The sequence below is a fragment of the Schistocerca gregaria genome, chromosome 10 (assembly GCF_023897955.1).
Source record: "Schistocerca gregaria isolate iqSchGreg1 chromosome 10, iqSchGreg1.2, whole genome shotgun sequence".
NCBI classification, from domain to species: domain Eukaryota; kingdom Metazoa; phylum Arthropoda; class Insecta; order Orthoptera; family Acrididae; genus Schistocerca; species Schistocerca gregaria.
Genome location: NC_064929.1, coordinates 86,070,912 through 86,094,509, shown reverse-complemented (window position 1 = coordinate 86,094,509; position 23,598 = coordinate 86,070,912). Strand labels below are relative to the sequence as shown.

The 23,598-nt window shown below is 42.6% G+C and overlaps 1 protein-coding gene across 2 annotated transcripts in view; it reads left to right on the top strand.

Moving 5' to 3' along the window:
- LOC126293698 (serine/threonine-protein kinase 11-interacting protein) overlaps positions 1 to 23,598 on the top strand; it is a 182,219-nt gene that overhangs the window by 16,740 nt on the left and 141,881 nt on the right. For both annotated transcript variants that reach the window (XM_049987004.1, XM_049987003.1), the window contains exon 3: positions 6,297 to 6,660. In XM_049987004.1, the coding sequence (XP_049842961.1) occupies positions 6,297 to 6,660 (364 nt within the window). The remainder of the gene's footprint in view (positions 1 to 6,296; positions 6,661 to 23,598) is intronic.

Below are 23,598 nucleotides of genomic sequence, written 5' to 3'. Positions count from 1 at the left end.
ATATCCTGGCATCTATCCATCTCTACTTCCCGTACTATTCTTCTCTGCCACTCCCCCCGAGGCCCGTCCTTCTGTACCATATGTCGGTATACTTTCCATTACTATTTTCAGAATCCTCTTCTTTGTTTCTTTTGATACTGCCCAGCTCTACGGAACTCCATTTACCGTTTCAATTGCTCCTCTTGCCTGCTGGATCCTGCATTCCACATCTGCTTCACAGCGTCCCGAGAAATGGATAATCGATCATAAGTATTTAAACAGCTTTACTGCCTTAATAGTTCCTTGTGGCAGTATTATATCACTTCCATCTCCTCCCACTACTAGATGTCCTGTTTTTCTCATTTTTATTCTACGCCCACCGTGTTCAAATGCTTCCATTAAATTCTGTATCATATTTTTAACATCCTCTCTACTTTATGCTATCCGTACCTGATCATTGACAAATAATAATTAGTAGGTAATAGGTGCCGGAAAGGAAATCCCATACCTTCGCACGACTGATTCCACCGTTCCAGTATATACTGCATATATATTTTAAACAGGGTTGCTGAACACTGCAGCCTCGCGTAAGTCCTTTCAATGTTTGGACTGCCTCACTCAACTTTCTCCCTACTTTAATTTCTGCATATGATTTTTGGTATATTTTTTGAATTAGAGATGTCTGTTGTGCTTTTACATCTACATATTCCATTGTTTCCCATAGTCCATTAATGGGTGCAGACTTGTACATTTTTTCTAGATAATAAAAAAAAAAAATTAAAAAAAAAGTGTACTTCCTGACCCTTAGAACATAGTTCCTCACTTAAGTGTCTGAGGCTAAAAATACGATATATACAAGAGTGTCCAATGGGAAAATCTGCCTGTTCCTCTCACATCTTTCCCTCAATCTCGTCCTCCAACCAGTTTTTCAGTACAGCACTAAAAACTCTGCTGATAAAAGCCATAACATTAATTCCCCTATAGTTATTTGGGTACTTCTTGCTTCCTTTTTTGTAGGTAGCAGATACATATGATACACACTACTCTCTTGGTATTTTGTCTCCCTCCTTAATCTGATTGAACAATGTACATATCAAAACTCAACATTTGAGGTGACCCATATTTCCACAGTTCGATAACAACTACTCATCATCCACTTACCTTTCCATTTCTTGCCTTTCTTAGCACCTCTGTTACCTCTTCCTCTAGTATATATTAGGGTCATGTGTAAAATTTCTAAGCGAGTCTACAGCTTCCAGTCAATCGCTTTTTGACCAATGTGGTGTGGCATTTGAAGATTGCAAAACAAAAGTGCAAGTGTTAAATTTAATGTTCAAGAAAATGTTTACACAGGAGGACTGTACAAATGTACCGTTACTCGACCATCGGATAGACTCCCATATGGACGACATAGTAATAAGTGTCACTGGCATAGACTAACGACTGAAAGATTTTAAAGCAAATAAATTGCCAGGTCAAGATAGAATCCCAGTTCGGTTTTACAAAGAGTATTCCACAGCAAGCCCCTTACATACCACGAATTTATTGTGAATCTCGCACCCAGAAAAAAGTCCCAAATGGCTGGAAAAAAGAGCAGGTGAGTCCCATATATAAAAAAAGGAAAAGAAAGGACCTACAAAATTACAGACCGATATCCCTAACTTTGGTTTGCTGCAGAATCCTCGAACATATTCTCAGTTCAAATATAATATATTTTCTTGTGGCTGATTCCCATGAATCGGCACGGTTTTAGAAAGCATTGCTCGTGTGAAACTCAGCTTGCCCTTTTCTCACATGATGTACTGTGAACGATGCTCGAAGGACAACAGGCAGATTCCGTATTTCTAGCTATCCAGAAAGCATTTGACACATTACCCCATTGGAGGCTGTCAACAAAGGTACGAGCATGTGAAATAAGTTCACAGATACGTGAGCGACTCGAAGATTTCTTATATAATAGATCCTAATGCGTTGTGCTTGACAGCGAGTGTTCGTCAGAAACGAGGGTATCGTCAGGAATGTCCTTGGGAAGTGTGATAGGACTGTTGCTGTTCTCTATATACATAAATGATTTGACAGATGGGGTGGGGAGCAATCTGTGGTTATTTGCTAATGGTGCTGTAGCATCGAAATTAAGTGACTGTAGGAAGATATAAGATGATTTATACAAAATTTCTAGTCGGTGTGACGAATGGCAGCTATCTCCAAATGTGGGAAAATGTAACATAATGAGGATGAGTAGGAAAAAAAAACCTATGACATTCGGATACAGCATTAGCAGTGTACTCTGTGACATATTCCGTTGTTCCAATATCTGGGCATAACTTTTCAAAGCGATATTAAATGGAACGAGCGTGTGAGAACTGTGGTAGTCAAGGCAAAAGGTCGACTTTGGTTCATCGGGAGAATTTTCAGACAGTGCGGTTTGTTTGTAAAGGAGAGTGCGTACAGAATGCCGGTGCGACCTACTCTCGAAAACTGCTCGAGTGGTTGGGATCCGTACGAGGTTGAATTGGAGGAGGACATCGAAGTAACTCAGAAGCTAATTGCAAGATTTGTTATCGTTGGATTCGAACGACACGTAAGTGTTACGGAGACGCTTCGGGAACTCGAATGGAAATCCCTCGAGGGAAGGCGACATTCTTTTTGAGGAACAATATTGAGAAAATTTAGAGGACTGGCATTTGAAGCTGACGGCCAAATGATTCTACTATCTCCGACATACATTGTGCGTAAGGATGTGAAAAATACGATACGAGAGATTAGGGTTTGTACGGAGGCACGCAGATAGTCGTTTTTCTCTCACTCTGTTTGAGAGGGGAACAGGAAAGGAAACATCTAGCAGCGGTCCAGGGTACCCTCAGCCAAGCACTGTATGGTGGCTGTGGAGTATCTGTGCAGGTGTATAAGTAGCTGCTGTATTACCAATGTACTACTTTTGTTGTTCACTTGTATAACAGGGTCCTTCCTTTTTCCTACCAGAAGTTCTTCAAAGTGTTGTGTCACCCCCCACGTTGCCCCCCCCCCCCCCCTTCCCCGCTACTCTCCTCCCCCACTGTCCAATAGATATAGGCTGTATTGTGCAGTTCTGCTAGCCATTTTCATCTCCTGATCGTCCTCCGTGCCTCTGCCGATCTCCGTATTCGAGAGAATGCTCTATTTCCCCACTTACTCTTTCCTGTTCCCCACTTACTCTTTCCTGTTCCTCTTCCTTACACTTTGTTGTTAATTTATTAGCCCTCTTTTTATGTACCTTATACCTATTCCATCCTCTTCACTCCCAGAGCTTAACCACCTGTGATACAGTTTCTTCCTTTCCTCAGCCATATCCAACAACTCTGTGGGCATCCGTTCAGCTCTTTCTTCTCTCCCTTTCCCTTCCTAAAGGCTTCTCCACTGCTTCCTTAATTGACTGTTTTAGGAAACCGTGTAGCTCATTATAACTCTAGTCTTCCTCTACTACATCCAATCTCAGATTTAATCTATGCCAATACAGACTTTTCACCCTTTCATCTTACTGCAGATGCACCCTATATTTGGGATCCTCTGTAGTTCTACTTCCTGCATCCTCCTCTGTCTTCTCCTGTTTCATCTCAGTCTTAATTGGAAAAGCAGTTTTTGAAGTAACTATAAAATGATCTGTGACACACTTTATCCCCCCCCCCCCCTTTCCGTGCACCTCAATTATCCACAGTTTCTGCACTATTACATAGACTTTAGTTGATTTTAGGTTAAATCAAACAATGGGAACTCCAGGTAATGTTGGAAAAGACAGATTGCTGCTCACCATAATGCAGACACATCAAATAGCAGGCAGGCACATTTAAAAGACCCTTACATAAAGCTCTCGCCTGCATCGTCGGTGAAAGACACACACAAACACACACACACACACACACACACACACACACACACACACACACACACACACACACACACAAGAGCACCAACTCCAGCATCTTGGACCAGAATCTGGAGTTGACAGTCATGTGTGCTTGAGGTGTGGTGGCTTGTGTGCGTGTGTGTGTGTGTGTGTGTGTGTGTGTGTGTGTGTGTGTGTGTGTGTGTGTGTGTGTGTGTGTGTGTTTACTGACAAAAGTTGTTGCTGAGAGCTTTATGTCTTTTAAAAGTGCCTGCCTGCAATTTGACACATCTGCATTATGGTAAGTGGCAATCTGTCTTTTTCCCACTGATTTTACGTTCCTCAACAGAAGTTAATCGGCCTTCTTCCTCGGTCCTACAACATTGTCATTTAATCTTTTTCCAGTTCGTCCATTCGAGTCCCCCATTATTAAGAATTCGTGTCCGTCTGGACATTCGTCAACCATTTCTTGAAAGTCATCCCATCATCGGGCACTTCTTCATTAGGGCTATACGCCTCAATAAATTCCCATTTTATTCCCTGAACTTTTATTGGTACACTGATTATCCTTGAATTCATTTCTTTCCAAATAATTATTGTGCATTTCCATTTTCTATTTATAAGAACTGCCGCTGTTGATTTATCTCTTTCAGTTTTTCTACTCCACTCCAAAACACAGCCTTTCTTGTTTGTTTCTGTCATTACCGGTATATCCATTTTCAGTACTTCCATTTCCCTAGTTATATTGTCAGTGCTGCCTACTAAATGCTGTACATTTCATGTTCCACAAAAGAGCATCCTCGTTCTATACCAGAGGCAATATCTTTTCGTACATCCACCTTTTATCTGAAAGAACAGATACCATCAGCGACCATGCAGCTCGTTAGAATGAAATTACAATGAAATGAACACCCTTAGCTGCTTACAGGCATTGACATACGTCAATGGGGATAGATGAAAATGTGTGCCCCGACTGGAACAGATACCATCTTATATATTCCAAGACTTACCAAGCGGGAAAGCGCCGGAAGACAGGCACAATAAAATAATACACAAACACACACACACACACAAAATTTCTAGCTTTCGCAACCAACGGTTGTTTCTTCAGAAAAGAGGGAAGGAGAGGGAAAGACGAAAGGATGTGGGTTTTAAGGGAGAGGGTAAGGAGTTATTCCAATGCCGGGAGCAGAAAGACTTACCTTAGGGGGGAAAAATGATAGGTATATACTCGCACAAACACACACACACACACACACACACACACACACACACACACATGTATGGATTTGAGGAAGTCGTATCCCTGCTGGAGAGCCACATTCAGAGTCTGATCCAGTCCCGAAAAGTATCCTGTCACAAGTGGGGCAATTTTGTGGTTCTTCTGTGGGAGGTTCTGGGTTTGAGGGAATGAGGAAGACTCTTTGCCTTTACAAATGTCTGCTTGTGTCTGTGTATGTGCGGTTGGGTGTGTGTGTGTGTGTGTGTGTGTGTGTGTGTGTGTGTGTGTGCGCGCGCGAGTGTATATCTATCCCTTTTTCCCCCTAAGGTAAGTCTTTTCGCTCCTGGGATTGGAATGGCTCCTTACCCTCTCCCTTAAAACCCACATCCTTTCATCTTTCCTTCTCCTTCCCTCTTTCCTGACGAAGCAACCGCCGGTTGCGAAAGCTCGTAATTTTGTGTGTGAGTTTTTGTGTTATTTTATTGTGCCTGTCTACCGGCGCTTTCCCGCTTGGTAAGTCTTGGAATCTTTGTTTTTAATATATTTTTCCCATTTGGAAGTATATATATTATGTAAATAAAATAGAAAGAAACTTCCACATGGGAAAAATATATTAAAAACAAAGATTCCAAGACTTACCAAGCGGGAAAGCGTCGGCAGACAGGCACATGAACAAAACACACAAACACACACACAGAATTACTAGCTTTCGCAACCGATGGTTGCTTCTTCAGGAAGGAGAGGGAAAGACGAAAGGATGTGGGTTTTAAGGGAGAGGGTAAGAAGTCATTCCAATCCCGGGAGCGGAAAGACTTGGCTCGCCGGCCACTTGACCATCTTCTTCTTCTGTGCGAATGCAGTGCCCGAACTCTTACGGTAAACGGCAACGCGCTGCGAGTAATGAGTATAATGGGCGGGGGCACTGCGAATGTAGTGCGGGACAATACGTCGAGAATGTGGGTTTTGCGGGAGGCGTGCCAGAGATAAATCCCTGCAGTCATCCTATCCTCCATGTCCTCTGTGGCTCAGACAGATAGGGCACCTGCCACGTAACCAGGAGATCCCGGGTTCGAATACCTGTCGGGGCACACATTTTCACCTGTTCCCGTTGACGTATGTCGACGCCTGTAAGTGGCTGAGGGTGTCCATTTCATTGCAAAAATTGCACTAGTAGTACGGTGGTACGTGACTGCAGTACTGCTGGGCGAGCTGACGCGGCGGCCCGTGCCACAGGTGCGGCTGTGCGACGTGCGCGGCCTGTCGACGCTGGCGCCCCGGCTGACTTCCCTGTGCTGCGACAGCGACCCGCAGCAACTGCTCGCCGGCGCGGGGAGCTGGCCGCAGCTGCGGACGGCGACGTTCTGCCGCGCCGGCGTGTCCGCCGTCCCCGCGCAGCTGGCTGCGGCCGCTCTGGTGCTCGCCGTCCTCGACCTCGGCCACAACCGACTGTCCGATACTGCGGGTGCAGATTTCTCCGCCTTCCGGTCGCTGAGCCGCCTCGGCCTGGCGTACAATGCGTTCGAAGCCGTCCCGTCCGAGCTGCCGCCTAGTCTCACCGCCCTCGGCCTGGCCTGCAACTATGTCGATACTATTGATGGTAGGTCACTCCGTCCCAGTTGAGGTAAAATTTAATATGCCCGAGATACCGGGCCGAATTGTACGGGGTGCGGCTCTTGAATCCGGACAAATTTCAATTTGAATTTCCCGTATGACCGATGAACCGTGTATACGACCCGGGACAACTGGGAGATCCGGGAAAAACCCGGGAATTTTTTCATCTGAGAGAGAACCAGGAAAACCCCGGGAATTGTTTACAATTCCTAGAATTTTTCGTTATTTTAGTTTTGATTTAAATTTTTGTGATTTCGGATGGTAAGATCCAATACTCTAACAATGGATATTATTGTACCCCGTGCAGTGTTACGTGGGTTTATGCTTAATTACAGACTTACTATTTTATCAGCTGATTTGTTTTCACCATGTAACACCCGCTGTTTACGTCCTTCTTCGTTGCTGAGCGATGTATCACTTTTCGTTCTGATGCCACAACTCTTCCATTCCTATATCTTTACTGCTTTTTATCTATATATTGGTTTTGCTGTTTAACAAATTTTTAATAAGTGTGGAAGCATTACAGGCATCTGGTCCCACCTAATGTGTCACCCACCTATACGTTTTACATGAACCTTTTAAGACTCGATCGGTCTGTTTACAAAGAGAAAGCAGAATCTCTTCCTTTGACATTGTCCGACAACGACCTAGGAAGCTTGACGCCCTCGCGGCCCGTGCTCTTCCGTGGCTCGCAGTAGTTTGCAGCATTTGTTTTATTTCTCGCCCACTTGCCGCTACGTCGAACTTTCGTGGTGATCGTCGGGCAACATCTTCCACATTATCTGCAACATAAATAAACCTTCTTCCCACATTATTTCTGAAAACCCAATCGTATAAGTCTTGGTCGATTTAATGACGGCCTAAGCCTTGTGACACCACACCTGCTACTGCAGAATAACACTGCAGCAATGAAACATGAACGAGAGAGGAAGAAAACAAAAACACAATGTAAAATAAACTTAAGTTGCAACGGAAATGGGCCGTATACAGCAACAAAACCCAGTGTCCATACAAGCGTCTGCAAACAGCTAAATGTGTCAAAGGCTTTTTGAGGACTACACAATGCTTCATAACAGCAAATTGTGTCCGATGAGTGTGACGTGAGAACTGTTTAAATTAGATTCCTTTGAGCAGTTGCGGGTGGGCTCTTGTGCATGTGTAGTTAAGTCGCGTATGAGTAGTACCTTCTCCCGCTTCTTTTTACAGAAGTGTGGCTTGACGCCACTGCCTAATATTGCCCCAGTTCGGAAATATAGTAAATCTGAGGCTGATGCACAGAGCAATCTGAGTTATGGTGGGGAGGTGAGTCGTCTCCACGTGACCTGTGTTCATGTTCAGTGATTTTCTTGTTTCCTCTTCATTTACTGCTCTCACGTTAAATGATAATACGGATTTTTGTGACTGGGAGATATTAAATGAATTAAAATGTGTTCACATAATTACGGATGGCTGAAATATGTCATTAGTTTCAGATTTTATTTCCACCTTTCTGACAGTCAAGCATTAATTGCATAATTACGAATGGCTGATATATGTCATTAGTTTCAGATTTGATTTCCGCCTTTCTGACAGTCAAGCATAATCGCCTTGCAGACAATGAAGTTATCTTTGTCGGTTTGCTAAAGATATTTGGCTTTTATTAATCTTTTCTGCTGAGGCAGTCAGTTTATTTCAAATGAACTGTTTAATTTCACACTGTTGGCTGGTTTCAACTGTTCGCTGATTTCAAGTGCACATATGACATTATGCTATATTAAAGAACCAAACATGAGATAATACAATGCTGGTACTGCAAGAAAATGTACATCCGAATCTGGACATACGAATGTGGACTTTATGCTGAATTATGCATTTTAGTGTGGTTTACGAAATTCCGATGCTCTTGAAGTACCCTTTGATGTCTTGTTTCCTTTATCACATAATGTAAGAGCTCTTAATGGTTTACACGTAAGGACATATGGCCTTCCTGCTTCATCGCGCAGTGATGACTGTTGTCTGGCGCTCTCTTGCAATTGCTGAAACGACCCTATTTCTAACAGGTAGCGGAAAAATATTGCGAACGGTGGTTTTATAAGCGTTACATACATTGAAAGCAAATTTCCTTTTACGCGAGATGAACTATGTGCTAGAATGTACAATAATTTCTTAAATAACAAAGCGTTTGACTCTCCTTTAAAAATCAATTCTTTGAGGACGGCCATTTAGAATTATTTCGAGCTCAGATCATCACACATTTACGTCGTTATAAAAATATTTTCTGGCACATTTGTGTGATGTATTTTAAAGTGTATCACGCGCAGGAAAGATCAACATTGTATGTGGAAACTTAGCTTCTCTTCCAGCTTATTAATCTTGGAGATCAATATTATATGTGAATGCTATGTATATTAATTTAAACCATTAACTTCTCTTATTTGTGTTTTCGCGCTACTTAAGAGTGATCTTGCTATTGGCTGACTACATCACGTGTCCTATGCTGTCATCAGCTGGCGAGATCACGTGACATGAGTTATGAGCGACTAACAAAACACATCGCTATCTCGATTTCAATGCTTCGGAAAAGTAGCATGCGGTATTTGGTGAAATTCAAATTTATACCTTCATAATACGAAAATATGCAGTGTAAATATTGCTGCGCATCAGAGGTGTTTTAAAACGTGTTTTTTCCCCCCTGCGTTTCGTTTTCTAAAGTGGCGGGAAATTCTACGTCGGTATATAAAACCATAAACATTCAAAGGATTGGTGACTTTTACAGTGCCAAAGAATAGTGTGCGGTCACTTAACACGGAAAAATGTATTTTTTGCCCAGGAGAAAGAGTATTTTTAACCGGAAAATCCGGGAATTTTTTTTCCTTGTCCACATAGACACCCTGTTATTGAAAGTCTTTCCACTAGTTGTTCGCCTACTTAAATAGTTTGTTTTTTCGGTACCCGAGATCTACTGTTTGTGATACTGTGGCCGAGTATAATGCTTTGGAGAAGTCCGATGTTAACATTCTAGGTGTTGTGTCCAGTGAGGGTGACATCCTGCCACCACATTTCTTTGAAAAGGGACAAACTGTCACAATAGAAATTTACGTGCAAGTTTTGACAAATGTCGTGAAACTGTGGACAGTAACGATGGCCTCAGTAAGGATGTCTTTCAGTAGGGTAGTGCACCAGATCGTATGAACCATTTAGTCCAAAACTGGCTGTCGTAAAACAGTGACTAGTTCTGCTCCCGAGTAGCCTAGATTTGGAGCTTAGTCGCAAGAGTTACCAATAAGACGAGGCACCCTAATCTCGCATCTCTAAGCACTGCCAACAAAGCAGCATTCAGAAATATGGACAGCGCTGTTTTAAAGAGTACGCGTGATCACTTCGGGACAAGATTAGAGGTGCCCATTGTGCCTGAAGGGTGTTACATCAAGTATTGTTACTCTTGAAAGGTGCCACTACGTATATGTAAAAGGATTTTCATTTGTATTTTGTTTTAATGAATTTGCTTTTAAAAAAGTTTCATTTGCTGATATTTAAGCACCCTGTATATAAATCACACTTACTTCCTAAATTTCTGTTTTTATTTTACAATAAGTAGTACGAGGGCAGGTCACTTGTTTTGAAACACATTTTTCCCAGTAGACAGGTAACTTGTAACACAAGTTGGTTGTGTCTGCAGGCAGTTGCTCACTTAGGTATCGACTCTAGCGTTAACGTCAAACCTTTGAGCTTTCAGAGCTGCTTCTAGTGGACCGAAGATGTTAGAGTTGCATGGAGATACATCTCAACTACAGGGAGATTGTTCAAGTGTTTCTCAATTGAGTTGCGCCAATTTTTGTTCAGTCAGAGCTGTCATATAGGGAAGCGTGTTGTTTTGCGGAAGCATCACTTCTCTCTGCCGTAAGACACGTCGTTTGTGGCAACACGCCTGTCTGACCTCAGTAAAAGTTTTCTAGTAGTGCACAGTAATTACTGTTCTACTTCCGTGCCCAAAGGTGATACGGGATGAACTGTGGCAACGGAACAAAATGTTTGCCGTGACTTCTACAGCTGTGCCTCAGCTTCCACTGGACTGGGCTCTGCTTTCTTTCTCCACTCTCACTTCTTTTGACTCTGGGATGTAACAGCACATCACAGATGATAAAGTGAGTCAGAAGCGTGTCTCCCTCCTCCTGAAATTTAGCCGAGAGATGCTCGTGCACTTTCAGACCGTTCAGTTTTTCACCAGCTGTCCTAAGGTCAGACACCGTGCATTTCCTAAACTCTACCTGATCATGACTAAAGCTTAGCTATAACTCGTCCCTACCTCATCCGACTGTAAGAAAAACTTGTCATTCCATTCTCGAGAAGTTTTTGAATGTGGAAAACTGTGTCGTCTGCAGTGCCGTCACAGGGTTGACGGTCGTGGCCTCTGTTCTCGACGTGCTACGACCCTACGTGAATCGATCGTGCAAAATGAAATCTCGACATCTTGAAAGTCCATTTACCTCAAATGGGAATCTCCCACGTATTTCGCCCAGTTTTTCCCCTCCCCGTGTGATAAACTAGGCTGTCGTACGCCGCACGGAATAGACTTATACCTGTCACTCTGACGTGGTGATGGTAGGTGATCGAAATGATTGTCCACGTTTGGCTGCTTCCCTCACCATCACCCGTCACTGACACGAATGGGAACCTTCACGTCAGTGCAGAACATGCGGGGCCCAGAGGTTTGTTCCTATTCGAGTTGACTGCGCACGATTTCTGGTACTGAGAATGGAAAATAACTGGATGGGACACATTTCTGTGTGACATACCCCACTTCATAGCACCCTGCAGCATTACAATCCCATTCTGAAGAATTTTACATGTCAATTAGTCCATCCTTGGATAGCTATCTTCCACAAGAGCATAAGCCATTTTAATACTTTTGGTTTTTAACGCAGTGGAAATATTGCATGTCCACTTTACCAAGTCTCGGACATAAGTGAACATTAACACATGACACGTTACTTTAAGATACGTAAACTCTTTCATATACACACATAAAAAAATGTTTTGCATCACCTCGGTTCCGGGAGTTTTGGAACCTGTACAGAAAATTGCAATAGAGATCAACATAAACATCATTTCTGCCCTTTTGTGGTCGATAGTGTGAACGATTTTACAATGAATTCGACAATTCGCAGCGGCAGTACCAAAAGTATAAATAATTTCTATACCGAAATCTGTCCCCCACCTGGGCTTCAGGTTGGAGTTTTATATCCTGGCCCAGTGGACATCAGTCAGGAAATTGAAAATACAGAGTAAAAGTCTGCCCCATTACCTTCTGCGGTATAGCTTAAAACTTACAAATTCTGTCCTATTCTGATATTTACGTCAGGTAGACTCTGACTTTTCTTATGTGTAGACAGTAGTCTGTGTAAAATTAAAATTCTTCGAAGTATCGGATGATGATAGTAGGTGACTGGTGCAGAAGGAGGAGTACTGTGTCGTATCAAACATACCTATCGTCCTCTGTATGCCAAAACAACGAATCTACACTATACCACTTTTGAGATACAGATGATGGAATGTTTCACGGTAGTTTAAGAAACCGATTTGCGTCCAATTCATTGTTACCACATTGACAAATGTTAAGACATAAGATTTGATTGATTGATTTTAGTTTCAGTCCAATTGATCAATAGTGAGGAGGTCCTCCAGGATGTAGAACATGTCAGAAAAACAACAATACATGACAAATATTTACAACTAAAACAAATAAGCTAATGTACCATTCCACAGGTCCCAAGTGGAATGATCGTCATTTTTTGATGAACACTATATGAAAGAGTCATTTTACAAATACTAATCCACTGAATTTAAAATAAAAATGTTTTTTATTTATTTACAAGACAATAAGTGTGTAATACAACTACTATAATACTTATTTACAATGAACACATTACTGCACTGAAATGGTGCAGAAGATAGATTGTACTTACACACACACACACACACACACACACACACACACACACTACTGGCCATTAAAATTGCTACACCAAGAAGAAATGCAGATAATAACGGGTATTCATTGAACATATATATTATACTAGAACTGACATGTGGTTAAATTTTCACACAATTTGGGTGCATAGATACTAAGACCTCCCCCCATGAACCATGGACCTTGTCGTTGGTGGGGAGGCTTGCGTGCCTCAGCGATACAGATAGCCGTACCGTAGGTGCAACCACAACGGAGGGCTATCTGTTGAGAGGCCAGACAAATGTGTGGTTCCTGAAGAGAGGCAGCAGCCTTTTTAGTAGTTGCAGGGGCAACAGTCTGGATGATTGACTGACCTGGCCTTGTAACAATAACCAAAACGGCCTTGCTGTGCTGGTACTGCGAACGGCTGAAAGCAAGGGGAAACTACGGCCGTAATTTTTCCCGAGGTCATGCAGCTTTACTGTTTGATTAAATGATGATGGCGTCCTCTTGGGTAAAATGTCCCCCATTCGGATCTCCGGGCGGGGACTACTCAAGAGGATGTTGTCAGGAGAAAGAACACTGGTGTTCTACGGATCGGATCGTGGAATGTCAGATCACTCAATCGGGCAGGTAGATTAGAAAATTTAAAAAGGGAAATGGATAGGTTAATGTTAGATATAGTGGGAATTAGTGAAGTTCGGTGGCAGGAGGAACAAGACTTCTGGTCAGGTGACTACAGGGTTATAAACACAAAATCAAATAGGGGTAATGCAGGAGTAGGTTTAATAATGAATAGAAAAATAGGAATGCGGGTAAGCTACTACAAACAGCATAGTGAACGCATTATTGTGGCCAAGATAGATACGAAGCCCATTCCTACTACAGTAGTACAAGTTGATATGCCAACTAGCTCTGCAGATGACAAAGAAATTGAAGAAATGTATGATGAAATAAAAGAAATTATTCAGATAGTGAAGGGTGACGAAAATTTAATACTCATGGGTGACTGGAATTCGGTAGTAGGAAAAGAGAGAGAAGGAAACGTATTAGGCGAATATGGACTGGGGCAAAGAAATGAAAGAGGAAGCTGCCTGGTAGAAATTTGCACAGAGCACAACTTAATCATAGCTAACACTTGGTTTAAAAATTATGGAAGAAGGTTGTATACATGGAAGAACCCTGGAGATACTAAAAGGTATCACATAGATTATATAATGGTAAGACAGATATTTAGGAACCAGGTTTTAAATTGTAAGACATTTCCAGGGGCAGATGTGGACTCTGACCACAATCTATTGGTTATGACCTGTAGATTGAAACTGAAGAAACTGCAAAAAGGTGGGAATTTAAGGAGATGGGACCTGGATAAACTGAAAGAACCAGAGGTTGTACAGAGTTTCAGGGAGAGCATAAGGGAACAATTGACAGTAATGGGGAAAAGAAATACAGTAGAAGAAGAATGGGTTGCTTCGAGGGATGAAGTAGTGAAGGCAGCGGAGGATCAATTAGGTAAAAAGACGAGGGCTAGTAGAAATCCTTGGGTAACAGAAGAAATATTAAATTTAATTGATGAAAGGAGAAAATGTAAAAATGCAGTAAATGAAGCAGGCAAAAAGGAATACAAACATCTCAAAAATGAGATTGACAGGAAGTGCAAAATGGCTTAGCAGGGATGGCTAGAGGAGAAATGTAAGGATGTAAAGGCTTATCTTACTAGGGGTAAGATAGAAACTGCCTACAGGAAAATTAGAGAGACCTTTGGAGATAAGAGAACCACTTGTATTAACATCAAGAGCTCAGATGGAAACCCAGTTCTAAGCAAAGAAGGGAAAGCAGAAAGGTGGAAGGAGTATAAAGAGGGTCTATACAAGGGTGATGTACTTGAGGACAATATTATGGAAATGGAGGAGGATGTGGATGAAGATGAGATGGAAGATACGATACTGCGTGAAGAGTTTGACAGAGCATTGAAAGACCTGAGTCGAAACAAGGCCCCCGGAGTAGACAACATTCCATTGGAACTACTGATGGCCTTGGGAGTTGGCTTGGGAGATCCAGTCCTGACAAAACTCTACCATCTGGTGAGCAAGATGTATGAAACAGACGAAATACCCTCAGACTTCAAGAAGAACATAATAATTCCAATCCCAAAGAAAGCAGGTGTTGGCAGATGTGAAAATTTGCCGAACAACCAGTCTAATAAGCCACAGCTGCAAAATACTAACACGAATTCTTTACAGACGAATGGAAAAACTAGTAGAAGCCAACCTTGGGGATGATCAGTTTGGATTCCGTGGAAATACTGGAACACGTGAGGCAATACTGACCTTACGACTTATCTTAGAAGAAAGATTAAGGTAAGGCAAACCTACGTTTCTAGCATTTGTAGACTTAGAGAAAGCTTTTGACAATGTTGACTGGAATACTCTCTTTCAAATTCTGAATGTGGCAGGTGTAAAATACAGGGAGTGAAAGGCTATTTACAATTTTTACAGAAACCAGATGGCAGTCATAAGACTTGAGGGGCATGAAAGGAAAGCAGTTGTTGGGAAGGGAGCAAGACAGGATTGTAGCCTCTCCCCGATGTTATTCAATCTGTATATTGAGCGAGCAGTAAAGGAAACAAAGAAAAGTTCGGAGTAGGTATTAAAATCCAGGGAGAAGAAATAAAAACTTTCAGGTTCGCCGATGACATTGTAATTCTGTCAGAGACAGCAAAGGACTTGGAAGAGCAGTTGAACGCAATGGACAGTGTCTTGAAAGGAGGATATAAGATGAACATCAACAAAAGCAAAACGAGGATAATGGAATGTAGTCAAATTAAGTCAGGTGATGCTGAGGGAATTAGATTAAGAAATGAGACGCTTAAAGTAGTAAAGGAGTTTTGCTATTTGGGGAGCAAAATAACTGATGATGGTCGAAGTAGAGAGGGCAAAAAATGTAGACTGACAATGGCTAGGAATGCGTTTCTGAAGAAGAGAAATTTGTTAACATTGAGTATAGATTTAAGTGTCAGGAAGTCATTTCTGAAAGTATTTGTATGGAGTGTAGCCATGTACGGAAGTGAAACATGGACAATAAATAGTTTGGACAAGAAGAGAATGGCAGCTTTCGAAGTGTGGTGTTACAGAAGAATGCTGAAGATTAGATGGGTAGATCACATAACTAACGAGGAGGTACTGAATAGGATTGGGGAGGAGAGAAGTTTGTGGCACAACTTGACGAGATGAAGGGATCGGTTGGTAGGACATGTTCTGAGGCATCAAGGGATCACCAATTTAATATTGGAGGGCAGCGTGGAGGGTAAAAATCGTAGAGGGAAACCAAGAGATGAATACACTAAGCAGATTCAGAAGGATGTAGGTTGCAGTAGGTACTGGGAGATGATGAAGCTTGCACAAAATAGAGTAGCATGGAGAGCTGCATCAAACCAGTCTCAGGACTGAATACCACAACAACAACAGATCGTAAGAAATCAGTACCCAGAACAACCACCTCTGGCCATAATAACGGCCTTGATACGCTTGAGCATTGAGTCAAACAGAGCTTGGATGGCGTGTACAGGTACAGCTGCCCATGCAGCTTCAACATGATACCACAATTCATCAAGAGTATTGACTTGCAGACTGTGAAGAGCCAGTTGCTCGGCCAACATTGACCAGACGTTTTCAGTTGGTGAGAGATCTGGAGGGTGTGCTGGCCAGGGCAGTAGTTGAACATTTCCTGTATCCAGAAAGGCCCATACAGGACCTGCAACATGCGGTCATGCATTATCTTGGTGAAATTTATGGTTTCGCAGGGATCGAATGAAGGTTAGAGCCACGGATCATAACACATCTGAAATGTAACATCCACTGTTCAAAGTGCCATCAATGCAAACAAGAGGAAACCGAGACGTGTAACCAGTGGCACCCCATACCATCACGCCGGGTGATATGCCAGTAAGGCGATGACGAATACGCGCTTCCAATGTGCATTCTCCGTGATGTCGCCAAACACGGATGCAACCATCATGATGCTGTAAACAGAACCTGGATTCATTCGAAAAAATGACGTTTTGCCATTTGTGCAGCTAGGTTCGTCGCCGAGTACACCATCGCAGGCGCTACTGTCTGTGATGCAGCGTCAAGGGTAACCGCAGGCATGGTCTCTGAGCTGAGAGTCCATGCTGCTGCAAACGTCATCTAACTGTTCGTGCTGATGGTTGTTGTCTTGCAAATATCCCCATCTGTCGACTCAGGGATTGAGATGTGAATGCACGATCCGTTACAGCCATGCGGATAAGATTCCTGTCGTCTCAACTGCTAGTAATACGAGGCCGTTGGGATCCAGCACGGCATTCCATATTACCCTCCTGAATCCATCAATTCCATATTCTGCTAACAGTCATTGGATCTCGACCAACGCGAGCAGCAATGTCGCGATTCGATAAACCGCAATTGCGATAGGCTACAATCCGAAACAGTCGGAAACATGATGTTACGCATTTCTCCTCCTTACACGAGGCATCACAACAACGTTTCACCAGGCAGTGCCGGTCAACTGCTGTTTGTGTATGAGAAATTGGTTGGAAACTTTCCTCATCTTAGCACATTGTAGGTGTCACCACTGTCGCCAGCCTTGTGTGAATGCTCTGAAAAACTAATTATTTGCATATCACAGCATCTTCTTCCTGTCACTTAAATTTTGCGTCTGTAGCATGTCACCTTTGTGGTGTAGCAATTTTAATGGTCAGTAGTGTATTTACATTGAACACAATACTGCACTGAAATTGTGCAGAAGTTATATATAAAGAAACTTCCACATGGGAAAAATATATTAAGAACAAAGATTCCAAGACTTACCAAGCGGGAAAGTGCCGGTACACAGGCACAATAAATAAAACAGACAAACACACACACAGAATTTCTAGCTTTCGCAACCGACACTATCCAAATTGAACCCTGCCTGGAACAGTTCCGTCCTCCATCACAGCGGGACCCACCTCCTCTTCCTCAAAATCACCCTTTCCAAACCTTCCAGGAATTTCTCACTTCCAGCCTTGCCTCTCAATCTTTCTTGAAAAACCTTAATCCTACTCCCAACATGACAACAGCCGAAGCCCAGGCTATCCGTGATCTGAAGGCTTACCGATCCATCATCATTCTTCCGGCTGACAAGGGTTCCATGACCGTGGTACTTGATCGTCGGGAGTATGTGGCTGAGGGACTGCGTCAGCTTTCAGACAACTCTACATACAAAGTTTGCCAAGGCAATCCCATTCCTGATGTCCAGCAGGAGCTTCAAGGAATCCTCAGAACCTTAGGCCCCCTACAAAACCTTTCACCTGACTCCATCAAACTCCTGACCCCACCGACACCTTGCACACCTACCTTCCACCTACTTCCTAAAATTCACAAACCCGAACATCCCGGCCGCCCCATTGTAGCTGGTTACCAAGCCCCCACAGAACGTATCTCTGCCTACGTAGATCAACACCTTCAACCCATTACATGCAGTCTCCCATCCTTCATCAAAGACACCAACCACTTTCTCAAACGCCTGGAATCCTTACCCAGTCTGTTACCCCCGGAAACCATCCTTGTAACCATTGATGCCACTTCCCTATACACGAATATCCCGCACGTCCAGGGCCTCGCTGCAATGGAGCACTTCCTTTCACGCCGATCACCTGCCAGCCTACCTAAAACCTCTTTCCTCGTTACCTTAGCCAGCTTCATCCTGACCCACAACTTCTTCATTTTTGAAGACCAGACATACCAACAATTAAAGGGAACAGCCATGGGTACCAGGATGGCCCCCTTGTATGCCAACCTATTTATGGGTCGCTTAGAGGAAGCCTTCTTGGTTACCCAAGCCTGCCAACCCAAAGTTTGGTACAGATTTATTGATGACATCCTCATGATCTGGACTCACAGTGAAGAACAACTCCAGAATTTCCTCTCCAACCTCAACTCCTTTGGTTCCATCAGATACACGTGGTCCTACTCCAAATTCCATGCCACTTTCCTTGACGTTGACCTCCATCTGTCCAATTGCCAGCTTCACACATCCGTCCACATCAAACCCACCAACAAGCAACAGTACCTCCATTATGACAGCTGCCACCCATTCCATATCAAATGGTCCCTTCCCTACAGCCTAGGCCTTCGTGGCAAACGAATCTGCTCCAGTCCTGAATCCCTGAACCATTACACCAACAACCTGAAAACAGCTTTCGCATCCCGCAACTACCCTCCCGACCTGGTACAGAAGCAAATAACCAGAGCCACTTCCTCATCCCCTCAAACCCAGAACCTCTCACAGAAGAACACCAAAAGTGCCCCACTTGTGACAGGATACTTCCCGGAACTGGATCAGGCTCTCCAGCAGGGATACGACTTCCTAAAATCCTGCCCCGAAATGAGATCCATCCTTCATGAAATCTTCCCCATTCCACCAAGAGTGTCTTTCTGCCGTCCACCTAACTTTCGTAACCTCTTGGTTCATCCCTACGAAATTCCCAAACCACCTTACTCACCCTCTGGCTCCTACCCTTGCAACCGCCCCCGGTGTAAAACCGGTCCTATGCACCCTCCCACCACCATCTACTCGTCCTGTAACCCGGAAGGTGTACACGATCAAAGGCAGAGCCACGTGTGAAGCACCTACGTGATTTACCAACTGACCTGCCTACACTGTGACGCTTTCTATGTGGGAATGACCAGCAACAAACTGTCCATTCGCATGAATGGACACAGGCAGACAGTGTTTGTTGGTAATGAGGATCACCCTGCGGCTAAACATGCCTTGGTGCATGGCCAGCACATCTTGGCACAGTGTTACACCGTCCGGGTTGTCTGGATACTTCCCACCAACACGAACCTATCCGAACTCCGGAGATGGGAACTCGCCCTTCAGTATATCCTCTCTTCTCGATATCCGCCAGGCCTCAACCTCCGCTAATTTCAAGTTGCCGCCACTCATACCTCACCTGTCTTTCAACAACTTCTTTGCCTCTGTACTTCCGCGTCGACTGACATCTCTGCCCAAACTCTTTGCATTTACAAATGTCTGCTTGTGTCTGTGTATGTGCGGATGAATATGTGTGTGTGTGTGTGTACGAGTGTACACCTGTCCTTTTTTCCCCCTAAGGGAAGTCTTTCTGCTCCCGGGATTGGAATGACTCCTTACCCTCTCCCTTAAAACCCACATCCTTTCGTCTTTCCCTCCCCTTCCCTCTTTCCTGAAGAAGCAACTGTTGGTTGCGAAAGCTTGAATTTTGTGTGTATTTTTGTGTTTGTTTGTGTATCTATCGACCTGCCAGCACTTTTGTTTGGTAAGTCCCATCAACTTTGTTTTTAGATATATTTTTCCCACATGGATTGTTTCCCCCTTTCTCTCTCTCTCTCTCTCTCTCTCTCTCTCTCTCTCTCTCTACGTGGAATGTTTGCCTCTATATATATATTATAGACACACACACACACACACACAAATCAGTTGGTTTTACTGAGAAATTCATCAATGGAGTAAAAGGAGTTGGCCACCAATAAATCCTTTAGACTTCTCTTAAACTGAGTTTCATTGGTTGTTAGGCTTTTTATGGCTGCTGGCAAGTTATTGAAAATGTGTGTTCCTGAATAATGCACACCTTTTTTTACAAGAGTAACTGACTTTAAATCCTTGTGAAGATTATTCTTATTTCTAGTATTGATTCCATGAATTGAGCTGTTGGTTTGAAAAAGTGATATATTTTTAATGACAAATTTCATTAAGGAATAAATATATTGGGAAGCAGTAGTTAGTATCCCTAGTTCCATAAACAGGCTTCTGCAGGATGTTCTTGATTTCACACCACATATAACTATTACCGCACGTTTTTGTGACCGGAAAACTTTAGCTTGGCTTGATGAATTACCCCAAAAAATAATCCCATATGACATTATGGAATGAAAGGAAGCATAGTATGCCAGCTTTTTCGCTTTTATATCCCCTATGTCTGACACAATTCGCATTGCAAATAGAGATTTGTTAAGTCGCTTCAGCAGTTCTGTGGTGTGCTCCTCCCAGTTGAATTATTATCAAGCTGTAATCCCAAGAATTTAACACTGTCCACTTCTTCAATCTGCTTGTCATCATATGTTAGGCGTATACTCATGGGACACCCCTTACAAGTTTGGAACTGCATGTAGTGTGCTTTTTCAAAGTTTAATGACAAAGAATTGGCTGGGAACCAGTGATTAATGTACACAAATATTTTATAAGCTGATCTTTCTAAGACTACACTTGATTTGCTATTTATTGCAATGTTTGTATCATTGGCAAACAAAATGAACTTGGCATCTGGTAATGTTACTAATGAGAGGTCATTGATATATACAAGAAAAAGTAAGGGCCCCATATGTAATTAGTTCCTGGTTGGATGATGCCTGATAGCTTGATACATGTATCTTTCCTAATAACACTCTTTGTTTCCTGCCAGAGATATAAGATTTGAACCATTTGCAGCATTTCCTGTTACACTATAATATTCTAATTTATTTAAAAGGATATTGTGATTTACACAGTCAAATGCCTTTGACAGATCACAAAATATACCAGTTGCCTGCAATTTTTTGTCTAATGAATTAAGCACATTTTCACTGTAAGTGTAGATAGCCTTCTCAATATCAGAACCCTTTAGAAATCCAAACTGTGACCTTGACAGTATGTTATTTGAGATAAGATGGTTATAAAGCCGGTTGTACAGTACTTTTTCAAAAATTTTTGAGAATGCTGGCAACTGTGAAATTGGATGGAAATTTTATGTTATTTCTTTATCTCCCTTCTTAAACAGTGGCTTAACTTCAGCATATTTCAACCATTCAGAAAATATTCCACTGATAAACGACTGGCTACACAGATAGCTTAATATGTTACTTAGCTCAGAATCACATTCTTTAATTAACTTTGTTGATATTTCATCATACCCACTAGATGCTTTTGGTTTTAAAGATTTTATGATGGACATTATTTCTGCTGGGGTAGTGAGGGTCAAATTCATATTATGGAAATTACTTGAAATGTCTGGTCTGAGGTATTCCATAGCAGCATCTACCGAACCTGACAACCCCATCTTTTCAGTAACAGTTATAAAATGTTTGTTAAAAGTTCTGCAACACTATACACATCTGTCACCAATGTATCATTTACTCTTAGTGCTATTTTTTCTACATCTACATCTACATTTAAACTCCGCAAGCCACCCAGCGGTGTGTGGCGGAGGGCACTTTATGTGCCACTGTCATTACTTCCCTTTCCTGTTCCAGTCGCGTATGGTTCGCGGGAAGAACGACTGCCTGAAAGCCTCCATGCGCGCTCTAATCTCTCTAATTTTACATTCGTGATCTCCTCGGGAGGTATAAGTAGGGCGAAGCAATATATTCGATACCTCATCCAGAAACGCTCCCTCTCGAAACCTGGACAGCAAGCTACACCGCGATGCAGTGCGCCTCTCTTGCAGAGTCTGCCACTCGAGTTTGCTAAACATCTCCGTAACGCTATCACGGTTACCAAATAACCCTGTGACGAAACGCACCGCTCTTCTTTGGATCTTCTCTATCGCCTCTGTTATCCCGACCTGGTACGGATCCCACAATGATGAGCAATACTCGAGAAAAGGTCGAACGAGTGTTTTGTGAGCCACCTCCTTTGTTGATGGACTACATTTTGTAAGGACTCTCCCAATGAATCTCAACCTGGTACCCGCCTTACCTACAATTAATTTTATATGATCATTCCACTTCAAATCGTTCCGCACGCATACTCCCAGATATTTTACAGAAGTAACTGCTACAAGTGTTTGTTCTGATATAATACAATAAAGAATCCTTCTTTCTATGTATTCGCAATACATTACATTTGTCTATGTTAAGGGTCAGTTGCCAGTCCCTGCACCAAGTGCCTATCCGCTGCAGATCTTCCTGCATTTCGCTGCAATTTTCTAATGCTGCAACTTCTCTGTATACTACAGCATCATCCGGAACTTACGACACTATCTACTAAGTCATTTATATATATTGTGAAAAGCAATGGTTCCATAACACTCCCCCGTGGCACGCCAGAGGTTACTTTAACGTCTGTAGATGTCTCTCCATTGAGAACAACATGCGGAACTGTATCGAACGCCTTCCGAAAGTCAAGGAAAATGGCATCTACCTGGGAGCCTGTATCTAATATTTTCTGGGACTCACGAACAAATAAAGTGAGTCGGTTCTCACACGATCGCTGTTTCCAGATATAAGATTACGAAATGAGACACTCAAAGTAGTAAATGAGTTTTTCTATTGGGGGAACAAAATAACTGATGACAGTCGAAGTAGAGATGATATAGAATGTAGGCTGAATATGGCATGAAAGCGCTTCTGAAGAAGATAAATTTTTTAACATTGAGTATGAATTTAAGTGTCAGGAAGTGAAATATGGATAATAAACAGTTTAGACAAGAAGAGGATAGAAGCTTTTGAAATGTGGTACTACAGAAGAATGCTGAAGACTAGATGGGTAGATCATGTAACTTATGAGGAAGTACTGAATAGAATTGGGGAGAAGAGGAGTTTGTGGCACAACTTGACTAGAAGAAGGGATCGGTTGGTAGGACATGTTCTGAGACATCGAGGGATCACCAATTTAGTATTGGAGGGCAGCGTGGACGGTAAAAAATCATAGAGGGAGACCAAGAGATGACTACACTAAGCAGATTCAGAAGTATGCAGGTTGCAGTAGTTATTCAGAGATGAAGAGGCTTCCACAGGATAGAGTAGCATGGAGAGCTGCATCAAACCAGCCTCTGAACTGAGGACCACAATAATACCAATGTAAAACTTTGAACATAGCTGCTAAGGTTCAGTGACCGTATCAGAATTATATTGTAACAAATAAACCCTCGGTCACAAATATTAAGTCAAAATTGACCTAGTTTTGACGCTACTATGAGTGTCGTCTTCAGAATTAGACTGACTGTACTAAAACATT